The sequence below is a fragment of the Jaculus jaculus genome, chromosome 6, assembly GCF_020740685.1.
Source record: "Jaculus jaculus isolate mJacJac1 chromosome 6, mJacJac1.mat.Y.cur, whole genome shotgun sequence".
Taxonomy (NCBI): Eukaryota; Metazoa; Chordata; class Mammalia; order Rodentia; family Dipodidae; genus Jaculus; species Jaculus jaculus.
In genome coordinates this window covers 31,610,112-31,632,830 of record NC_059107.1, presented here as the reverse complement: position 1 = coordinate 31,632,830, position 22,719 = coordinate 31,610,112, and the positions used below count along the sequence as shown (strand labels likewise).

At 50.7% G+C, this 22,719-nt stretch overlaps 1 protein-coding gene across 2 annotated transcripts; it reads right to left on the bottom strand.

The window, feature by feature from the left end:
- Positions 1–7,374: 7,374 nt before the first annotated feature.
- Positions 7,375–22,511, bottom strand: Tspan17 (tetraspanin 17). Of its 2 annotated transcripts, XM_045153285.1 has the most exons (9): positions 22,351–22,485; positions 18,016–18,066; positions 17,780–17,926; positions 16,087–16,257; positions 10,478–10,603; positions 10,283–10,330; positions 9,423–9,539; positions 9,289–9,350; positions 7,375–8,747 (listed from the first exon to the last, which is right to left on the bottom strand). In XM_045153285.1, exons 1-9 carry the CDS (start codon positions 22,435–22,437, stop codon positions 8,690–8,692), a joined length of 867 nt encoding a protein of 288 aa, XP_045009220.1. In that variant the 5' UTR covers positions 22,438–22,485; the 3' UTR covers positions 7,375–8,689. The 2 variants fall into 2 exon arrangements, with proteins under 2 accessions (XP_045009220.1, XP_045009219.1); XM_045153284.1 differs by lacking the exon at positions 7,375–8,747 and having other exon boundaries at positions 9,285–9,539; positions 22,351–22,511.
- Positions 22,512–22,719: the final 208 nt, after the last annotated feature.

Below are 22,719 nucleotides of genomic sequence, written 5' to 3'. Positions count from 1 at the left end.
ACCCCTCTATATGCAGGAGGTTGGTGTCTCCATCTCGCCACATGTGGTTGTTTGATTCAGGAGTCCCCCCTAAACTTGCGTGTTCTGAAGGCTAGGTTACTGACTGGTGGCAGTTTGGGAATTGGAGCCTCCTGGAGGCAGTGCATTGTTGGGGGTGGACTTGTGGGTCTTATAGCCAGCTTCCCCTTGCCAGTGTTTGGCACACCCTCCTGCTGCTGTTGTCCATCTGATGTTGGCCAGGAGGTGATGTCCACCCTCTGCTCATGCCACATTTTCCCCTGACATCATGGAGCTTCCCCCTCGAGTCTATAAGCCAAAATAAACCCTTTCCTCCCACAAGCTGCTCTTGGTTGGGTGTTTTCTGCCAGCAATGTGAAGCTGACTGCAACATCATATCACTACAAAGGGGACCTGGGAGACATTACCATGGCAACAGCCCCTGGGTTAATTGTGTGGACTGCACATATTCTGAGGAATCCAAATTTGATCATGTTGCCTGCCGAGCCAACGTCAGGCTGAGGAGCGGAAATGAGACACCGTTTACCTCTGCCACCAGGCTGATCCAGTGAAGGACTGCTAGGGCCACTTCTGAGATTTGACCACCCCTACCGGCGTCCTCATCCTCCTGCCCAAGGAGGCAGCAGTGGCTGCTCCAGGCAGAACCCCAAGAAAGGCTTGACCATGTCCCCCAATAGTCTTAAAATATTTTTAAAATTTTTTTTTCTTGCGGTGCATAATATGAATGTGACATTTAAAAATGTAAAAGGGCCAGGCGTGGTGGCTCACGCCTTTAATCCCAGCACTTGGGAGGCAGAGGTAGGAGGATCGCTATGCGTTCGAGGCCACCCTGAGACTACAGAGTGAATTCCAGGTCAGCCTGGGCTAGAGTGAGACCCTACCTTGAAAAACAAAAACAAAACAAAACAAAAAAGTAAAAGGTCTGTCAGCCAGAGCTAAAGTGAGACCCTACCTCGAAAAAAACAATGTAAAAGGTCTGGAGATGGAGAGATGGTTTAGTGGTTAATGCACTTGCTGGCAAAACCAAAGGATGCAGGTTCAATTCCCCCAGGACTCACGTAAGCCAGATGCACAAGGTGGCGCATACATCTGGAGTTCTTTTATTTTATTTTTAAATATATTTTTTTTTTTTTTTTTTGGTTTTTCGAGGTGGGTCTTACTCTAGCCCAGGCTGATCTGGAATTCACTATGGAGTCTCAGGGTGGCCTCAAACTCATGGCGATCCTCCTACCTCTGCCTCCCTCTATCTGCCTCTTTCTCTGTCACTCCCAAATAAATAAACAAAAAAAAAAATTAAGGTATTTGCTTACCTAGAAGGGGAAAAATGAAATCCTATCACTTACAACAACATGGATTAAGCTGGAAATTTTGTTAAACGAAATAAGCCAGACTCCAAAAGGCAAGTACCACATGGCCTCACTCATGAATGGAAGCTGAAAACCACAAAGCTAATCTCCTGGAAGCTGAGAGGAGAATGGTGGCTCCCAGAGTTCAGGAATCATCCAGGGAAGGGTGATGGGGAAGGCTGATTGATGGGTCCTGAGTTAGTTAGGAACAGGAAGTTCTGCACAGCAGGGTAAGGAGAGAAGATAAGAATGTACATTTCAAAACTCTAGAAGGCTAGAGAGATGGCTCAGCAGTTAAGGTGCTTGCCAGCAAAGCCTAACGACCAGGGTTCAGTTCTCCGGGACCCAACATAAAGCCAGATGCATAAAATGGCACGTGCATCTCGAGGCCCCTGCACGCTCATTCTCTCTATCTCTCTTCTGTCTGTCTCTTTCTGCTTGCAAATAAATGAAGATATTTTTAAAAAACTCTAATCTGGGCGTGGTTGTGCACGCTTTTTATTCCAGCACTTAGGAGGCTGAGGTAGGAGGATCGCTGTGAGTTTGAGGCCAGCCAGCCTGAGACTACATAGTGAATTCTAGGTCGGCGGGGTGGGGTGGGAGATCTCTAAAAGAAAGGATTTTGAACATTTTTACTATAAAGAAATGAGGAAATATATGCTGAGCTTTACACATGCAATGTGCACAGGTATGATAACATTCCACCATGGGGCTGGGTTCAAAACCCTTGCTGCCCAAGCATGAGGATTCGGTTTGGGTCCCTGGCATCCACATAAAAGCACAGCGGTGTGTACGTGCCTAGGATTCCAGCGCTGGGAAGGCAGAAATGTTGTCTGGCTAGCTTGTCTAACCAAAACAGTGAGCTATGGGCTCAGTTAAAGAACGTGCCTCAAAAGATTAGGTGTAGGTGCTGGGCGTGGTGGCGCATGCCTTTAATCCCAGCACTGAGGAGGCAGGGGTAGGAGGATTGCTGTGAGTTCAAGGCCACCCTGAGACTACATAGTGAATTCCAGGTCAGCCTGAGCTAGAGTGAGACCCTACCTGGAAAAAAAAACCAAAACAAACAGAAAAGATTAGGTGTAGGGCTGGAGAGATGGCTTAGTGGCTAAGGCTCTTGCCTGCAAAGCCAAAGGACCCAGGACCCACATAAGCCAGATGCACAAGGTGGCCCCCAACAATACACTGCCTCCAGGACGCTTTAATTCCCAAATTGCCATCAGCTGCAGACCTAGCATTCAGAACCCTAAGTTTATGGAGGATACCTGAATCAAACCACCATACCAGCCCTAATTTTTTTTATTTATTTGTTTGTTTGTTTTTGGTTTTCTAAGGTAGGGTCTTACTCTAGCCCAGGCTGACCTGGAATTCACTATGCAGTCTCAGAGTGACCTCAAATTCACAACAATCCTCCTACCTCAGCATCCTGAGTTCTGGGATTAAAGGTGTGCACCATGATACCTGGTCTGAATTTTTTATTTGTTTATTAGAGATAAAGAGCTGGGCATGGAGGCAGAGGTAGGAGGATTGCTGTGAGTTCAAGGCCACCCTGAGACTGCATAGTGAATTCCAGGTCAGCTCTGAGCTAGAGTGAGACCCCAACTCAAAAACAAAAAGAAAAGAAAAGAAAAGAGTAGGGATAGAGAGGAAGAGAGAGAAAACAGGGAGAGGATGGGCATGCCAGGGCCTCCACGCACTGTAATCGGACTCCAGACGCATGTGCCGCCTCGTGCACACGTGCAGCCTTGCGTGGCGTGCTTGCGTCACTTTGTGCAATTGCATCACCCTGTGCGTCTGGCTTATGTGAGGTCTGGAGGGTCAAACACAGGTCCTAGGCTTCGCAGGCAAGTGCCTTAACCACTCACCCATCTCTCCAGCCCAGTTGCCTCTGTTTTTTTTTTTTTTTTTATTATTATTTATTTGAGAGCGACAGACACAGAGAGAAAGACAGATAGAGGGAGAGAGAGAGAATGGGCGCGCCAGGGCTTCCAGCCTCTGCAAACGAACTCCAGACGCGTGCGCCCCCTTGTGCATCTGGCTAACGTGGGACCTGGGGAACCGAGCCTCGAACCGGGGTCCTTAGGCTTCACAGGCAAGCACTTAACTGCTAAGCCATCTCTCCAGCCCTGCCTCTGTTTTAATGGTAGAGAACCAAAACAGGATGATGGGGACTGGAAAGATGGCTCAGTGGTTACAGATGCTTGTAACGCCTGCTGCCCCAAGTTCAATTCCCATGCCACCCACATACGCCTGATGCAGAAAAGTAGCCAAAGCATTTGGCATTCATTCACAGCAGCAAGGGGCCCTGATGTGCCCATGTACATGCAAATAGATATTTAAAAATATATAAAACTGGGCTGGAGAGATGGCTCAGTGGTTAAGACACTTGCCTGCAAAACTTAACAGCCCAAGTTTAACTCACCAGTACCCATGTAAAGCCAGAGTGGCACATGCATGTGGAGTTTGATTGCTGTGGCTGGAAGCCCTGGCATGCATGCCCATTCTCTCTTCCCTCTCTGCCCCCCTCCATTGCAAATAAATAAAAAATATTTTTCAACTGGGCATAGTGGTGCATGCCTTTAATCCCAGCACTGGGGAGGCAGAAGTAGGAGGATCACTGTGAGTTCAAGGCCACCCTGAGACTCCATAGTGAATTCCAGGTCAGCCTTAGCTAGAGTGAGACTCTACCTCCAAAAACCAAAAAATATATATTTTTAAAATGAAATTATATAATATTTCATTTATTTTAGACAGAGTATGGTTACTCCAGGGCCTCCTGCCACTGTAAACAAACTCCAATCACATGTGCCATTTTGTGCATCTGACTTTTAACATGGGTACTTGGGAATTGAACGCAAGTCATCAAGCTTTGCAAGCAAGCACCTTTAACCCCTGAGCCCTCTCTCCCACCCAATAAACATATATCATAAAGGATGACGGTTTATGATGACTGAAAACTAGATGAAATTTCAGTTTCAGCATCTTTTTGAAAATATTTTATTTATTTACTTATTTATTAGAGAGGGAGAGATAAAGAGACAGATAGAGAATGTGCATGCCGGGGCCTCTAGCCACTGCAAACAAACTGCAGACACATACGCAACCTTGTGCATCCGGCTTTACGTGGGTACTGGGGAATCGAACCTGGGTCCTTTGGCTTTTGCTATTAAGCGCCTTAGCCATCAAGCCATCTCTCCAGCCCAGTTTTAGCATCTTGAGAGAACATGCCCCTGGAACCCATCCACACGTATTTGTTTACATCCTGTCTCAAGCTGCTTTCTGCCATGAAGGCAAAACTGAGTGGTTATAAAGCTCAAATGCCTAAAATCCTTCCTTATTTGCTCTTTGCCGTCTGTGGGTCCCTGGTCTGGCTAGCTCTGTGGGGGTGCAGAGGGTCTTTGTGCTTTTTCCCTATTGGAAGAGCTTCCTTAGCAGCATCTGGCACGTGGTACGAGCTCAGACAATGCGGCTAAATGAACTGAGGTACATGTGGTATCAAGAGGTGTATGTGGAGCCAGGCGTGGTGGCGCACGCCTTTAATCCCAGCACTTAGGAGGCCGAGGTAGGAGGATCACTGTGAGTTTGTGAGTTCGAGGCTACCCTGAGACTTCATAGTGAATTCCGGGTCAGCCTGGACTAGAGTAAAACCCTACTTCGAGAAAAAAGAAAAAAAACAGAGGCGCATGTGGTCCAGCTCTAATAAGGTGAGCCTCTATGTCTCTGAAATACTGGCACGCCCTAATGGGCAGTCACCCCGCAATGACCTCCTGGCTAGAGTTGATTGGCTATGCCGCATTGACTGTACTTTGCTGCCCTCTGCTGGTCGTGTGGAGCAGCTGCTGCCAAGGCACATGCAGGACCCTTTGAAGCCAACCTCATCAGAGGTGTAGGAGCTTGTCCGTCCGCTTAGGCTCTCTTGACCCCTCCAGGATCCTCACTCCAGTTCTCACTGGGTAGCCTGGCGCCACAGATAATTGTCCTGCCAGTCTGATGGACAGACGCTGGCTGCTCCTCCTGAGGGACACTGAGGTTGGCTGTCAGGAGGGCAGCCTTGTTCATTGTTCCCTATCGTTCATGGACCCACCTACAGGGATAGCAGGAGGCAACTTTCCCTGTCTCCATGTGTTTTTCTGCTAGTATGGAGAGGTGCCTCTGTGGATAAGGGCCCCTCGGCACTAGGAAGTTGGTCTATGCAGGCTCAAACCACACTTAGCAGTATGTTAAAGTTTGGATCTGAAATGTCAGCCCAAAGACTCACACATTGACGGTTTGGTCCCAAGTGAAGTTGAAGGTAGGACTTTTGGGAAATGACTATACTCTGTGGGCCCTGCCTGACCTTCAATTCCTAACTTACTAGGTGGTGATGAAAACAGGAAAGTGGGACCCAACTGGAGGAAGCATGTCCTTTCTTGAGAGTTAGACCTCACCTCTTCTTCTTGCTTTCTAGCTGCTGGGAGGTGAGAAACTTTCCTCCATTTCCTCCCATCAAGATGGGAGGCAGAGGTAGGAGGATCGCTGTGAGTTCAAGGCCACCCTGAGATGAGTTAATTCCAGGTCAGCCTGACCTACAGCAAGGCCCTACCTCGAAAAATAAAATTAAAAATTAAAAAGAAGATATAGTGCTCAACAATGGTCCATAGAATGGGGCCAAACCAAGGAAAGAACCCTCTGAAACTGTGAGCTGAGAGAATTCTCCTTACTCGGGCATTTTGCCACAGCAGTGTCATCACAGCCTTTGCTGGCTCACCAACACCTGCTCCCTGCCTTCTCCAAAATACACATGGTCCCAGTGTGTTGCCTCTGGCCAGGGCATCCCGAGTGGGTGGCAGTGGATTGGGGGCAAGTAGGTGAGTGGATGGATGAGTGTGCAAAAGGATAGTGTTGGAGTCAGCTCCACACTGCTGGGAATGTCCAGCCAGTCTATGGGAGGATGGGGTTTATTTCAGGCCTACAAATCCAGAAGGTCCATCAGTGCTGTGGTGGATGAAGCTGGCTCCCTTTCATAGAGCCAAGCAGAGACATACAACCAGCCAGCACCACCACCGTGAACAGCCAGACCTCAAACTACTCTCTCCACACCTTTGGGCTAGAATCAAGATCCGCCCTCCAGTGACACTCCCCTTGTAGCAGAGATCTGCCCACTAGGGGTTCAAGTAGGAAGTTGAGTCAAAAACTGCTGCTCCCACAACGCATAAACCACAACTCCATAGGGAATGCCTGCAACCCCACTGAGGAGGGTCCCCAGTGGAATGGGGACTGGGACAAGGGGAAAGAGGGTATCAACACATGATGCATCCATACAAAATGTTAATAATTTTAAAAAGAAAAAAATGTCTGAGTTGGGCTGAAGAGATGGCTCAGTGGTTAAGGAGCTTGCCTGCAAAGCCTAAGGACCCAGGTTCAATCCCCCAGTACCCATGTAAAGCCAGATGCACAAAGTGGCGCATGCATCTTGAGTTCATCTGCAGTAGCCAGAGGCTCTGGTGTGCCCGTTCTCTATCTTCCTGTCCTTCCTTCTCAAATAAAAATATTTAATATTAAAAAAATAAAGTTGGGCTGGAGGGATGGCTTAGCAGTTAAGGCGTTTGCTTGCAAAGCCAAAGGACCCAGGTTCGATTCCCCAGGACCCACGTTAGCCAGATGCACAAGGGGGCGCACGCATCTGGAGGTCGTTTGCAGTGGCTGGGGGCCCTGGCATGCCCATTTTTTTCTCTCTCTCTCTGTCCCCCTCTCTCTCTGTCAAGTAAATAAATAAATAAAAATGTTTTAAAAATGAAGTTAATCTTGCAACCCTAGTTTGTTGATTGCTCCAATGTAACAAGCCTCAAAGATGGACTGGCCCATGTGGAAGCAAGCCCAAGAGGCAGGTAGGGTCTGGGTGCCTCTTTGTGGCTGTGCACTCTAGGCAACCTCCCCCCCACCCTGAATCTGTTCCTCTCCATACTTCACAAAGGTGCTGTGAGGTTTGAGGGAGAAACTAAAAGCAAAAACATATGAAATGAGAAACACAGGATAATGTTTTGAGCTACATTTATTGCGGTGTGTAAACCACCCATGGCGGGCACTGTCAGGAGCCCAGGACACTGTGCAGCCAGTGCCAGGGCGCAGGGCTGCAGAGCATGCCGCTCCCAGCACCCCTAGATGGGCAAGCAGCCAGAGCCTCTGTGGATGGAGCGGGAGCCAAAGCTTTGTTCAGCTTGCAGATTAAATCCTACTTAGTTGCCACCAACTTAAAAGTCCATTCGCCTCACAATCACCTATAGATTCCTGACATCACACCTGCATCCCCACATCACAGCAATGAGCTACAACAGCCTTGGCACCTTCAGATAGGGATTCATTTGGGCATAATTCCCACAGCACCCTACTATACTCAAAGGCAAGTTACCGATATCAGCCAGATTACAATCCACTCCTCTTGTCACAAAACTACGTCTTTCCCTAGCCAGTCTGCAGTAACAGCGTTCAGGTATGGGACAAGCGTCACTACTCCATTTCATTCACAGACCTCACTGGACCCCGCAGGCATCAGATGACAGCTCTGAACCAAGCCCGCCCGTCCATTCATTCAGCACAGGGAGGACAGGGCAAGACTATTCCACACACATCCCCTGTGGATAGCCATGCTGCCCATGCCTGAGCTGTTTGCTTTGTTAGAAGTTTTCAAGTTGTCCCAAAGTACAAGAAGCGAGGTGAGTAGCATGCTTTAGGGTGAAGAGCCTGTGAGGCAGGAAGCCAGCCGCAGAGAATGTGGTGCTGGTGCGCCCTCTGGTGGCCACAAGACATCCCTGCAGGCCATGCGGGGTTTGATCTCCATTCCAAGGCGGAGTGCCCAGCCAAGGACTTAACAGCAGCTTCCTTTGCACAATCTTCCTGATGTCCCACCCACCTCTCTTGGGTATTCCGGCACTCAATTCAGTCCCCAGCAGAGCTGTGCCCCTCCCAGGATAGACCCTTTTAAGAGGTGGGGTTCGGCACTTCATTCTTCTTGTGTATGTCGCAACAGCCTCACAGTATTTGCAGGGAATGATCCACGAGATGGGGGAGGCCAACTCCCCATTCCTGGGGGTCAGGTAGGACACTTAGGTGAGAATAGAGCAGGCAGGACCCGTCATGGATGCCGCTGCCACTGAAGAGCTGGTGTGGCCTGTCAAATCATTCTTCAAAGCAGGAGAGATGGACTTTTAAGTTGAAAGGCTGTCTCAAGTGCAGAAGCTACCCAGGCCTATGAGACCCTGTTGGGAGGCTGGGTCCAGGCCAGGGCCCTCACTGGAGAGCTCTGTTCAGGCTCACAGCTGACAGACCCTTCCAGACGGTGGGCATATAAGTCAGTGGTTTGCAAAGTGTTGTTTATTGAGTAGTTTGTAGCCATCACCGTGTGTGATCCTGAGAGGCAAGCAAGAGAGAGAAGTCTTGGACCCATTTCAGAGTCCAGGATCCTGGGGTCAAGGAGGGCTCCTGGCAGGCCCAATGTCACGTCTAGTAAGGACGAGAACTCTAAAGCTGCAAGAGGCAGGCAGAGTAACGGTGGACCGGGGGGGGGGACACACGACACAACGGGACAACAGCAGTCCCCGAGTGCATCCCACAGCCACACAGGGTGGACCAGGGGACACAGGCTCTTCATGGCAGCACCTCCCGCCCTACCTGGCTGTACCCTCCCTGGTGCCCTGGAGGCCCCAACATGCCACAGCAGCAGGACAGTGGCTCCCAGTGCACTTACACCCACCCCACGCACAGAGCTCCGTGACAGCTCCGGCAGAGCCACAGTGCTTTCCTCAAGGGGACACGAGCACCAAGCTCTTGAAGCCTCGGGGCTCAGGGGAAAGCAGATGCCTCGCTGGCCTTGCCCGTCATGAGCAAGACAGAGGGTCCCGGGAGGCCCCCCTTAGGCCAGGCGTGTGGCCATGGCCCCCGGAAGCCTCACCAGTTGGCCTTCACTGCCTTGATGTCACTCACGAGGTTCTGGGCCAGGCAGATGCCAAAGATCTGTAAGGCAAAGGGCAGGTGAGAAGAGGTAGCAGGCCTCGGGCAAAGGGCGGGCAAAGGGCTGTGCCATACCTGGAGCAGCGCGACGCCCACCAAGACCCCGGCCACCACGATCAGGTTGTCTTGCAGCCATTTCTCAAACTGGCCCACGCAGCCTTTGGTGTGGATGGAGCCCTGCTGTTCCAGCTCCTGTGGGCGCACCGGGTGGGCCACTGCGTCACCGTGGGCTTCCACTCAGGCCCGCCTCTTTCCCTCCTTCAGCTTGCCAAGCTCACTTCCACCCCAGAGCCCTTCACGGGCACCTAGTCCCTGGAATTGTGCCTCCTACAGCCTATGCAGGGCTTGCTCATGGGTTTCAGCCTGGATGCCTCCTCTGAAGAGACCTTCCCCTCAGAAACCATGCCCTATTCTGTCACCTTCCAAATTCTCAGCTGATGAGCCGGGGAGATGGCTCAGCAGCTAAAGAGACTTGCTTGCAAAGCCTATCGGCCCAGTAACCACGTAAAACCAGACATGCAAAGTGGCACATGCAGCTGCAGTTCATCTGCAGCAGCTAATGACCCTGGTGCACCCATTCTCCCCACCTCACCACTTTTGCTCTCCCTCTGTCAGGCTGGTCTCAAACTCAGGGCAATCCTCCTACCTCTGCCTCCTGAGTGCTGGGATTAAAGGTGTGTGCCACCACGCCTGGCATTAAATATACTGCTTCCACGGTCTCAGCTTAAATTGTCACATGACTATATCGGTGTATCTATGAGCTTACTGTCTCTTTCCATGCACTCGAGGAAAAGATTCAGGGGAAGGACTAAGCGTGTCCCACCAAGCTCAGACTGGGACGGTTCCTACCTACAGACTTCCACAGGAGCTTAGGAGAAACCCCCATGGCACCACAGTGTCCCATGCTACCCTCAACACGGCAGCCATCCTCTTACCAGTTTCAGCCGGATGTCATAGCCACACTGAGTGTTGAGGACATCTTCCTGAAGGGGGAATGAGCCATTAAGAGACATGGACGGTGGACACTGCAATGGCCCTCTCCCAGTCTCCAGGGCGCATGGCTGCAAATGCCACCCGGGACCCCGTCCAGCCAGCGCAGGAATCCAGCCTCCTTCCTGGGCCCCACTCACCGCAGGATCCCTGACACAGCAGGAGAAAGGCACCCCGCAGCGCTCCCGGCTTGGGTTCAAGTCAGTGCAGTTGAAATAGATATTGAGGTTCCAGTCATTGGGCCCTCGGGCTCCACAGCAAGACCACTGGGGGAGGGAAGGGAGAAGGCCAGGTGAGCGGGGGCCCATGGCCGGCAGCTACTGAAGCCTTGCTCACCCCGTTTCCAAGGCTACAGGGGAGAGGGCTGGCTGGGAGCAGAGCCAGGAGAGGGCCCTCCGCTTGCCCCCAATCAGACAGGCTGGAAAAAAAGAGAGGCAGAGAGGTGCAGGCATCAGTTCAAGGCTTGAGGACTGTGGCTTCCTCTGGACCTCCCTGGGGAACAGGAGTGAGGACAGACATTCCAGAACCCTGCACCTGCACTGGGCTTCTCCACATCTGTTCCAGACACTTTGCACAACTTCTTCAGACAGACAAGAGGGGAATCCTACCCAGCTCTCCCTGTCCGCCACCCCGCACTACTTCCTAAATGTCTGCGGCCTGCCTCCCCGGGCACAGCAGTGACAAGTGTGAGCCTGTATGACCAAAGGTGTTCACAATCCACCCCTAAGACAGGAGCACGAGCCTTAACTAAGGGCCATGGCGGCGAAGTCGGCGGTGCCGGCTGGGGGACGCGCCGGTGTGCGCCGTGTGGATGATGGACGGCTCAGCAGCAAACATAAGCCCTGTGAGCAAAACCAGGGCGCAAGGTGTGACAACGTGGCTGGGTGCAGGTCCTGAACACAGATGAGCCGGCACCTGCCCTGGCACCTGCTGTCCCTGTAGGAGAGCCCCTACTTCCCATGTCACCACTCCTCCTCCTGCACGGGGACACTTCAAGGTCCCCACACAGGCTTGCCTTCTCCTTCCCTCTTCCACCTTGCTCATGTCAGACCTTGCTGATTCACATCCCTCCCCCAACCCCACTCCTTCCTGTTTTGTCTGTTTATCACTGCTACTTCCATCCTGCCCTCGGTCCCACTGCCATCTCTAAGAGGACAGGTTTTGCTCTTTTTTTGTTTTTTTTCAAGTGTCTTACTGTAGTCCAGGCTGACCTGGAATTCACTATGCCATCTCCGGGGGGGCCTTGAACTCAGGCAATCATCTTACCTGTGAGTGCTGGGTGTCACTATTTTTTTTTATTTATTCATTTTTATTTTGGAGAGGGGGGACAGAGAGAGAAAATTGGCATGCCAGAGCCTCAGCCACTGAAATCAAATTCTGGATGCTTTTGCCACCTAGTGGGCATGTGTGGCCTTGCCCTTGCCTCAACTTCATGCATCTGGCTTAGGTGGGATGTAGAGAGTAGAACATGGGCCCTTGGGCTTCACAGGCAAGCGCCTTAACTGCTAAGCCATCTCTCCAGCCCAGATTCACTATTTTAGATCACTGAGTTTCTCTCCCTTCCTCTCTCCTGCCCCCACACTTGGCTCAGGGTCTGCCACATGTAGGCCTACCATAACTTTGTTGCATGGAGAAAAGCAGCAGACGGGCACCCTGGGCTATACAACTGTCTCTGCCCTGGGTCAACACCTCCTCTGGGAAGATACTGGCTCAGGCTGACCACTGGGTACCAGAGCCGACTCTTGGCGGTGATGGCATCGGGGTATGTGACTGTGTGAGGGTGACTGGGCATGACCCTGGGTGGATGAGCGGACAGGAACATGCAGGTGGGAACTTCTGGCTGCTAGATTTGCATGAGAGCAGATGTGCTGTGGGAGCCTCAGGCTATGACCGATCAACCATGCACAGCAGAGCACAGCACTGCTCCAGGCAATGGTGGCTGTCTCTTCAGGTTATGCTGCGGTAGCCAGGGGTGGTAGCTCACACCTACAATCCCAGCACTCCAGAGGATGAAGCAGGAGGACTGCCATGAGTTCGAGGACAGCCCGAGTTAGAGGGAGACCCTGCTTTAACCCACCATCCCCCAAAAGAGATTATGCTGGGTGCAAAAATCCTATCACCGTCTGATGTCATCTTGGCCCATCATATTACTCAAATGTGTGTGGAGACATACTGAGCTGCTGGTCATACGCAAGCACAGCACAGACACGTACAGATAACACGCAGTGCACGTGTGTAACCAAGTTACTGGTTCTGCACTTATTATACTATATTTTTCCTTTCCTTTTTTTTTTTTTTTTTTTGGTTTTTTGAGGTAGAGACCCACTCTAGTCCAGGCTGACCTGGAATTCCCTATGTGGTCTTAGGGTGGCCTTGAACTCATGGCAATCCTCCTACCTCTGCCTCCCGAGTGCTGGGATTAAAGGTGTGCGCCACCATGCTCGGCTATATATATGTTTTTAAGCAAGGTGTAATGTCACTCTAGCCCAGTTTGACCTAGATCTTACTCCATTCCAGACTGGCCTCGAACTCAGGGTGATCCTTTTACCCCAGCCTCCTGAGTCCTGGGATGAAAGATGTGAGGCACCACACACAGTGCTATACAATACTTGAAAATGGGCACACCAGGACCCTCAGCCACAAATTTCAGACAGATGTGCCACCTTGTCTGGCTTGTGTGTGTACTGAGGGATCGAACCTGGGTCCCTTCACTTTGCAGGCAAGTGCCTTAACCACTAAACCATCTCTCCAGTTCAACTGCACTTTTTTTTCTTTTTTCCTTTTGAAAGAAAGACAGAGAAAGAAAGTGGCAAAGAAAGAGAGAGAGAGAGAGAATGGGCATGCCAGGGCCTTTCAGCCACTGTGAACGAACTCTAGAACTGTGCGCCCCCTTGTGCTCATGTGCGACATTGCACCTCTGCAGCATTGTGCATCTGGCTATGTGGGACCTGGAGATTCGAATATGCATCCTTAGGCTTCCGCAGCAAGCACCTTAACCGCTAAGCCATCGATCTCTCCAGCCTCCAACTATATATATATATATTTTTGTTTTGTTTTGTTTTGTTTTTCGAGGTAGGGTCTCACTCTGGTCCAGGCTGACTGGAATTAACTCTGTCATCTCAGGGTGGCCTTGAACTCATGGCGATCCTCCTACCTCTGCCTCCCGAGTGCTGGGATTAAACACGTGCACCACCACGCCCAGCTTCCAACTATATTTTTAAATCAGCCATAGAGGCCTGTTACTTGTTTTAAAAAATTACTGGGGGGGGGGGGCGGAAGAGATGGCTTAGGAGTTAAGGCGTTTGCAATCTGGTCCAGCCATTGTAGAAATCAGTGTGGAGGTTCCTAAAACAGCTAAAGATTGATCTACCATATGACCCAGCTATAGCAGTCCTAGGCATATATCCGAAGGAATCATCTCATTTCCTTAGAAGTACGTGCACTTATTATACTATACTTATATACTATATAGTATACTATACTATACTCAACCATGTTTATTACTGCTTAATTTATAATAGCTGGGAAATGGAACCAGCCTAGATGTCCCTCAACTCATGAGTGGATAATGAAGATGTGGCACATTTATACAATGGAGATCTACTCAGCGGTAAAGAAAAATGAAGTTACGAAACTTGCAGAAAAATGGATGGACCTGAAAAGGATTCTACTAAGTGAGGTAACCCAGGCCCAGAAAGCCAAGCACCACATGTTCTCTCTCATATATGGATCCTAGCTACAGATGATTGGGCTTCTACATGAGAAGGAAAATATGTAGTAGCAGAGGCCAGTAAGTTAACAAGGAGACATAAAGGGAAGAGAAAGGAAGGGAGGAGGGTACTTAATAGGTTGGTATTGTATATATGTAAGTACAATGATTGAGATGGGAGGTAATATGATGGAGAATGGAATTTTAAAGGGGAAAGTGTGGGGGAGGGAGGGAGGGAATTACCATAGGATTTTTTTTATAATCATGGAAAATGCTAATAAAAAATTTTTAAAAATTACTGGGGGGGGGTGCTGAAGAGATGGCTTAGCAGTTAAGGCATTTGCCTGCAAAGCCTAAGGATCCAGGTTCAATTCCCCAGTACCCATGTAAGCCAGATGCACAAGGTGGCACATGCATCTGGAGTTTGTCTGCAGTGGCTAGAGGCCCTGGCATGCCCATTCTCTCTCTGTCTCTCTCCTCTCTCTCTCTCACTCCTTGCAAATAAAATAAAATAAATCTTTAAAAAAATTTTTTTTTGAGGTAGGGTCTCACCCTAGCTCAGGTTGACCTGGATCTCACTCTAGTTCCATGCTGGCCTTGAACTCAGAGAAATCCTCCTACTTCTCTTCCTGAGTGCTGGAATTAAAGGGGTGTGCCACCATGCCCAGCAAAAAAAAATTAAGCAGATACAGTGGCACACATCAATAGCTAAAGGGCTGAGACTGAACCGCCTGAGCCTGGGAATCTGAGGTCAGCCTCAGCATGGACAACAAAGCAAGACCCTGTCTGAAAAAAACAAAAGTGGGGAGGGCTGGAAAGATTGCTTAGTGGTTAAGGCACTTGCCTGCAAAGCCTAAGGACCCAGGTTCAATTCTCCAGGTCCCACATAAGCCATAAGCACTAGATGGCAGATGTATCTGGAGTTTGTTTGTAGTGGCTGGAGGCCCTGGTAGGCACATGTACTCTCTGTCTGCCCCTTTCTCTCTCTCTCTCAAATAAATAAAAAATATTTAAGACAAAAAAGGGCTGGGCACTTGGGAGGCAGAGATAGAAGCCTGGAACTACAGAGTGAGTTCCAGGACCCTACCTGAAAAAAAAAAAAAAAAAGATTATTATAAGACAGTATGGTGTGCTAGGTGGCAACAGTCTCCTCCATCTCTTGTATACTGAATCTCTTGTCTCTCAGTGGCGAGAAGAGACCACATTGAATGACTGACTGGTCTCATCCACTGAAGGTTGAATAAGCACATGCAGTGATGTGTACAAGCCTGAAAGACAGAAATGCATCTCTCAGAACACGTCCCTGCTGTAAAGCCTTAACAAAGAGTAGAATGCTGGCAGGTGCACCAATGTACAAAATGTCAGAGACAGTGGCAAACAGAACCCCTTTTCCCAGTGAAAGGGCAGAAGCAACATAGCCCTGGCAGATACTCTAGGCCCAGGTTCAATAGCAGGGAAGTTCACAGGCTTTTTTTTTTTTTTTTTTTTTTGCTTTTGTTTAAATTTTTTTTGTTGCTGTTTATTTTTGTTTATTTGAGAGCAAGACAGACAGACAGACAGACAGACAGACAGACAAAGATGCAGACAAATAGAGAATGGGCACGCCAGGGCCTCCAGCCACTGCAAACAAACTCCAGATGCATGCATGCATGCCCCCTTGTGCATCTGGCTCACATGGGTCCTGGGGAATCGAGCCTCGAACCGGGATCCTTAAGCTTCACAGGCCAAGTGCTTAACTGCTAAGCCATCTCTCCAGCCCAAAGTTTGTGTTTTTGTTACAATTCCTCCACTGAAGTATAGCCTTGGGCTAGGAGACTCTGGCTACTGTTTTATAAGCCTGTGTCCCTACCAGGCTTGGCACAGAGGGACCCAGGGAGATTGGCAGGAGCTGGCATCTCCTGGAGCATGGGCTCTCCTAGGTTTCTTGGTATCTGCTGTCTTGGGTAGGGCAGGGCTAGACCTAGCACACTGAGAAGTTACTTCCTCTTTATGCACCTGTCAGGCCCCTCCTCCTGTATGTGGCCCATATGGAGTACTCACATATTCCTGAGCAAAGTCAATAAGGTTCTGGAGGTCAATGTCGTCCCGGTAGGCTTTGACATTGTTGTTGATGAAGAGGTTGAGCTGGTCTCGAATCCAGTCCTTGAAGACGAAGGCCAGGATCCCTGTCGCCAACTCCAAGAAGAAGATGAGGCCGAGGAACACAGAGAACTGGATTGGGGGCATACCGACAGTGGGGGCTGAAGATAGGAAAGAACTCCCCCTCCTGCACCCCTGCTACCTCAACCAAAACCCACAGGAGTGCAGAGTCCTCAGTCCCCAACCTCTGCAGGCTGGAACCCAGGCCCTGTGCATGTGAGGCAACCACCACTGAGCACTCCTCCTGCCCCTGACTACTGTTTTATGCTAGCAAAAGGCAGTATGCAATCTCACCAGGCCATCCCTTGCTGGTCACCACACCCGCTTTCTTAGAACCCCCCTTCCCACCATGGTACTTGAGTCCCAGGTTTACTCCCCATTCCCAGATACAAGACTGAGTAGGTGCCATCAGCCTACCAATCAGAACACGACCTCCTCCCAGACCACAATGACTGACACAGAGACAGCCAATAAGAGCCAAGGAGATGCAATTTAAAGTGCCCGGGGAAGAAGAGGTGAGAGAAAAGGGTGTGGCCTCCAGTAGGAGCTCCTGGAAGGTAGAGAGCAATACAACACCTTTTTAGGTTTTTTTTTTTTGGCTTTTCGAGGTAGGGTTTCACTCTAGCTCAGGCTGAACTGGAATTCACTATGTAGTCTGAGGGTGGCCTCGAACTCACAGCGATCCTCCTACATCTTGCCTCTGCTGGGATTAAAGGCATGTGGCACCACGCCCAGCACAATGCAGCACCTTTTCCTGAGCATCCTGCCACACAGGGAAACTGTGATCTGGCCAAGTGACACAGTAGCAGCCCCTGGATCCAAATATACCAGCAATGCCTACAGGCTTTTGTCACATAAGACACTGTGCTTTGGTCATTTACAATAGAAAAGATCCTAACAAAATCAAATGATGGGGCTGGAGAGATGGCTCAGTGGTTAAGGCGCTTGCCCAAAAAGCCTAACAACCCAGGTTCGATTCCCCAGTACCACATAAAAGCTGGATGCATAAAATGGTGACTGCACCTAGAGTTTGTTTACAGTGGCTACAGGTTCTGACATGCCCATTCTCATTCTCTCTCTTCTGCCTCTCTCTGTATGCAAAGTGTAAATAATTTTTTTTAAAAAAATCCAATGATGGAGTTGGAGAGACAGCTTAGCAGTTAAGGCACTTTGCCTGCAAAGCCTAAGGACCCAGGCTCAATTTACCAGTACCCAAGCAAGCCAGATGCACAAGATGGTGCATAAGCCTGGAGTTCGTTTGCAGTGGCTAGAGGCCCTGGCATGTCCATATTCTCTCCCCCCAACTTATTCTCTCTCAAATAAATAAAGCAAAATATCATACATACGTGTGTGGGTGTGTATATATGTATGTATGTATATGTGTGTATGTATGTATATATATATACATGTGTGTGTGTATATATGTACGTATATATATGTGTGTATGTATGTGTGTGTGCATATATATATATATATATATAATGATGATGCAGATGGCACACTAAAGCTACATTACTAAGCACTGACCATGTTGTAAGAAGTGAAGAGCAGGGGAGGGTGGAGCCCCTAGTGGATCTAGGGAGGAGGTACTTACAAACTTGAGCAGAAAGGTGTTCTCCCGGAGGGCCCCAATGCAGCCGGCAAAGCCCAACACTGACATGATGGCCCCAACCACCACAAACAGCCACACGGGGTCGAGGCCTCCCAGATCCGTCAATGCTGAGATGTTGGAGAGAACACCCTGTGCCAGGGGAACAGAGCGGGCATGAGGCGCTGACCCTCCCATCACCTCACCCCTTAGGCGGCCCACGCTCAGCCTTACCAGCTTACCTTCTCACCCCAGGCCCAGAGGCCGATGGCAAGGAACAGGGCTCCCAGCACCTGCAAAAGTAGCAAGGGCTCAGGGCTAGCCAGCAACACCAGGACGCTCACTTACCTTCCCAGTCCCCAAAGGGCCATGCCTCAGGATGGAGGTCGGGGGCCCCTTTCTGGACCTTCAAATTGGAGCCAAGTGGCTGAGACACTTACCCAGCAGCAGCATTCTACGCCTGCACTGGAGTTCCAGGCACTGAGACACTCCTCTCGGGCTCAATCGGAGTCCAGCCCTCCCCGCTGCCCAGGGACTGCTGTCACCACCCTGCCCTCAACACCCTCCTGGCCAGCCGCCATCTTTCCTTTTTCTTCCTTGTGATGCTGGGATGGAACCCACAGCCTTGCCCGTGCTGAACATGGGTTCTGCCACAGCACTGGCACCTTCAGCCCTCACCCCACCAGCTTAATCTCCATCTGCCAGATCCACCTCCACAGCTGACAGCCAGTGACCCCGAGTGACAAGGAATCTCAACACAGAGCAGCAACCTGATGAGGGCTCCTGGCCTGGCCGAGAAAACACCTGACCACAGTTCTGCCTCTGCCTGGAGGGGTGGCTCAATAGTTAACGGCACTTGCTTGCACGGCCTAATGGTTCGGAATTTGATCCCCCAGTGCCCACGTAGAGCCAGTTGTCCGAAGTGGCAAGTAGCCCTGGTGTCCTCTCTTTCTCACCTCTCTTCTCTTTTTCTCTCTTCTTGCAAATAAATAAAAAAATTAAAAACTATTTTGACAATTTCCTTCATGTATATATTTTGATCATATTCACCCTTTCATTACCTTTTTCCATCCCCTCTCATTCCTGCTGAAACCTCTTCTTCCTCCCAACTTGGCCCCCTTATACTTTCATGGGATTTGGGGGGAGTAGGTTTTTTTTTTTAGTTTTTATTTATTTATTTTTTGACTCAATGAGCTTAATTTGGGTTGCTTATATGAGCATGGGTGGTGGGTGTTTGGCTGCTTTTGTTTTTAGAGACAGGGTCTTGTGTAGTCCAGGCTACATATACATATAGCTGATGGCACCTCTGATTCTGTCTCTGCTTCCCAAGGGCAGGGATTGCAGGCCTGTGCTCCACACTGCTCGACACCAGCTACAGACTCCTCAACTGGACTGTCCATAACCCCTGGACCACCTTCACCTTTCTTACCATCCTGCCTCAACTCCTTGCTGGAGGAGTGGAGTATCAAGGCCAGTGACTCTCTCATGCCTGATCCTGGGCAGGTCCCTAAACATGTAGTCTTTAAGAAAGATATCCCTAAACTGGATGTGGTAGTGCACACCTTTAATGCAGAGGTAGGAGGATCTTTGTGAGTTCAAGGCCACCCTGGGGCTACTTAGTGAATTCCAGGTCAACCTGGGCTAGACCAAGATCCTACCTCCAAAACCAAAAAATAAATTAAAATAAAGATATCCCCATAGTGGAGAGACATGCTAACAACTCCATCCATTCACCCTGCCCTTCCCTGGTCCTGGGTTCTGTCTGCTGCTATATTCTCTCTGGAGAATTTTTTTATTTTTGGTTTTGTTTTTTCAAGCTAGGGTCTCATACTAGCCCAGGCTGACCTGGAGCTCAGTCTGTGGTCTCAGGATGGCCTCTAAATCATGGCAATCCTTCTACCTCTGCCTCCTGAGTGCTGGGATAAAAAGTGTGCGCAACAACACCTGGCTAATTTTTTAAAACATATATGTTTTTTAATTTTTATTTATTTATTTATTTGCAAGGAGAAAGAGAGAGCCTCTTGCCACTGCAAAGGAACTTCAGATGCATGCACCATTTTGTGCATCTGACTTTACAAGAGTACCAAGGAATCAAATCCAGCCTGTCAGGCTTTGCAAGCAAACACCTTAATTGCTGAGCCATCTCTCCAGCCTGAGAGATTTTTAATTTTTTTTTTTTTTTTACGTGGGGAGCGGAGAGAAAAATAGAATAGGGTCGACAGCCATACCACCCTGAACACACGCCAAAACTCATCTGAAGATCCTTTTACTGCTGCACATGAATTCCAGACACATACATCACCTTATGCATCTGGCCTTAAGTAGGCACTGAAGACTCAAACATGGGCTAACAGGCTTTGCAAGCAAGCACCTTTAATAGCTAAGCAATCTCCCAGGCCCTGTGTACTCTCTGGAAACATCCTCCCTTTCCTGCGAAAGGTCTTCCCCACTCCTTGATAACCTGCTTCCTACCATACTCAGCCTCCCCCTGCCCCACCCTGTGATGCTCTCCACTACACCCATTCTAACCTTGACCTCCCGCCCTTCCTCCTCTTCCTCCTCCTATTCCAACCCTGGTTCTAGACCCCCACATCCATCCTCCTGTTTCGCACACCTTGGTGTACCAAGCACTGTGTTAAGCACTGGGAACACACTAATGAATAGGACAGATGCTTTCTGGGCCCTGGTGGCACTTACACTTCATAGAGGAACAGACAAAACGGAAATGTACCGGGCGTGGTGGTGCACGCCTTTAATCCTAGCAATTGGGAGGTAGAGGTAGGAGGATCACCGAGAGTTCGAGGCCACCCTGAGACTACAGTGTGAATCCCAGGTCAGCCTGGGCCAGAGTGAGACCCTACCACGAAAAGCAAACAAACAAAAAAACCAGAAATGTTAGATACCAGCTTGGCTTCTGGTGGTGGTGAGGGTTCAGCTGATGTTTGAGTGTCCAGGAGGAGAGGGAGGAAGCAGAGAATTCCAGGCTGAACACCCAACCTTAAGGCAAAAACCCTCCAGTAAGACCATGGTTTGCAGCATAGGGGATAGCCTGGAGGATGCCAAGGCCAGAGGCCACAGGGAGAAAGAAATGTGGGCTACATCTAAGGGACAATGAGATACCACCAGAAGGTTCCAAGCAGAGAGCAACACCGGAGTCTATTTGACATCGGAACAGAGCACTCTCTGAGCCTATGGCATAGGTGCCTTCCTTGAGTACCTGGATCCGAACTTGCAACTGAGAACTTTCCTGGGAACTTTCTTTACCCTTTCCACCCCATCTCCAAGCCCTACCCCTCACACCCTCACTCTCCTGCCCAGGTCCCCACAACAAAGCCAAGCCCCTTGCCACTCAGGGTTACCCTCTGCTGGCTGTTCTGCCCACTGCCAATCGTGTCACCCAGGCTGTGAGACCCTAGGCAAATGACTTCACTTCAGTGCCTAGTCCTTCAGTCCCTCACCTGTACACTGTGGTTAACGGTAAATTGGGAGAACAGGGTATGGTGGCTCACACAAGTAATCCTGGCCCTCTGGAGGCCCAGACAAGAACATGGCCTCTGGATTCAGAACTATACTGAGGCCCTGTGTAACATAACAAAACAAACAAAAAAAGAACTCATTTAAAGTAACAATGCTGAAGGGCAAACTCCCTCCCAGGCTGAGGCTGAGAGAGTTATGGTAACTTGCCCAAAAGTCCCACAGCTAATCCAGCTACACCCAAGCCTCCTGCGTCCCTGGCCAGTGTTCCAACAGCAGCTGCCTGCACCCTCCAAACCAGAGAACGGCTAAGCCCCAAGGACACCCACCACAGGGGGCAATCCAGCCGCGCAGGCGTGGAGGAGAGGGCCGAATCTTCCTGAACCTTTCAAAGCCTTGGGAAACAGAGATTGCAGGGGCCCGCCGCAGCTTCGGAGACGGGATGGGGGGAGGGAGAAGAATGACTTGGCAGGGCCAGGGACACGGATGCCACCCAGGGAGGGGCACCGGGGGATCCCGTCCCAGAACAAGGACAGTCCCACCGGAAGCCTTGGTTCTGTCAGCTGTGGAATGTTGATTTCTGTTCCCAAGGGATAGCTCCCAGCTCTCAACTAGAATTGCTTGGCCCAGCCTGCAACCCTTCAAGTACCCGCGGGGCAAGCGAGGTTAAAAACCCAACCTACTTTCCTGCAGCCTAGGACCAGGCACCACACCCAGGTTGCTGGACGGGACCGACTTTCACCGCCCACCTCCCCCCCCCACACACACACACCGTTAAATCACCGGGAGAGAGAGGCTGAAGAGGGAGGGGGGACAAGACGACCCACTACTAGCATTCCCTGGCGAGCTTGAAACAAACGCCTCCCCCTAGGCCGGAACTCGGGGTTGCACAGGCTCCCCCACCCCCACACCACCGTAACTGGGGACCCCTCCCCCCAGCAATCTGGGCTCCAGGGAGGTGGTCCTGGGACTAGGCGTGGTGGTGGAAAGAGTCAGAAGACAGTAGCGAAACTAAAGCTCGCGGAACAGAGAATGTCCCCCCCTACTAGGGGACTAGATCTCCTTCTCGCCCCCCCCCCAGCCCCAGCAGACCCCGCGCTCACCCAGAAGATGATGTTGAAGCCAAACAGGAAGTATTTCCCGCAGCAGCCGACCTCGGGTTCCTGGAACTGCTGGTGCTTGCCGGGCATGGTGAGCGGCCGGCCGCCCGCCCGCCCGCCCGCCGGTGGAGAACCGGAGCTGAAAGCCCCGGCTCAGCCCTCCGCGGGCCGCCCTGGGCTAAAGCCGCCCCGGGCCTAGCCCGGTGGCTGCGGCTTCAAGGCCGCGGCCACACAGAGCGCCGGCCCCCCGGCCGGCCCGCCCGCTGGGACCGCCCCGGGCGCTTGCACCGCCCCGCCCCGCCCGGAACCCTGGAGCCCCGCCTCCGCCCCGCTTCAGTGCCCCGGAGCTCCGCCCAGGCTCCGCCCTCACCC

What these genes read in the sequence shown, in the direction of transcription:
- Tspan17 (XM_045153284.1), bottom strand. Translation starts at nt 22,437, where the DNA reads ATGCCCGGCAAGCACCAGCAGTTCCAGGAACCCGAGGTCGGCTGCTGC. An exon ending in GCTTCAACATCATCTTCTGG is followed by an intron (nt 18,067 to 22,350) that starts GTGAGCGCGGGG and finishes CTACTTTTGCAG; the next exon opens with GTGCTGGGAGCCCTGTTCCT. An exon ending in ATGACATCCGGCTGAAACTG is followed by an intron (nt 9,540 to 10,282) that starts GTAAGAGGATGG and finishes GTGCGCCCACAG; the next exon opens with GAGCTGGAACAGCAGGGCTC.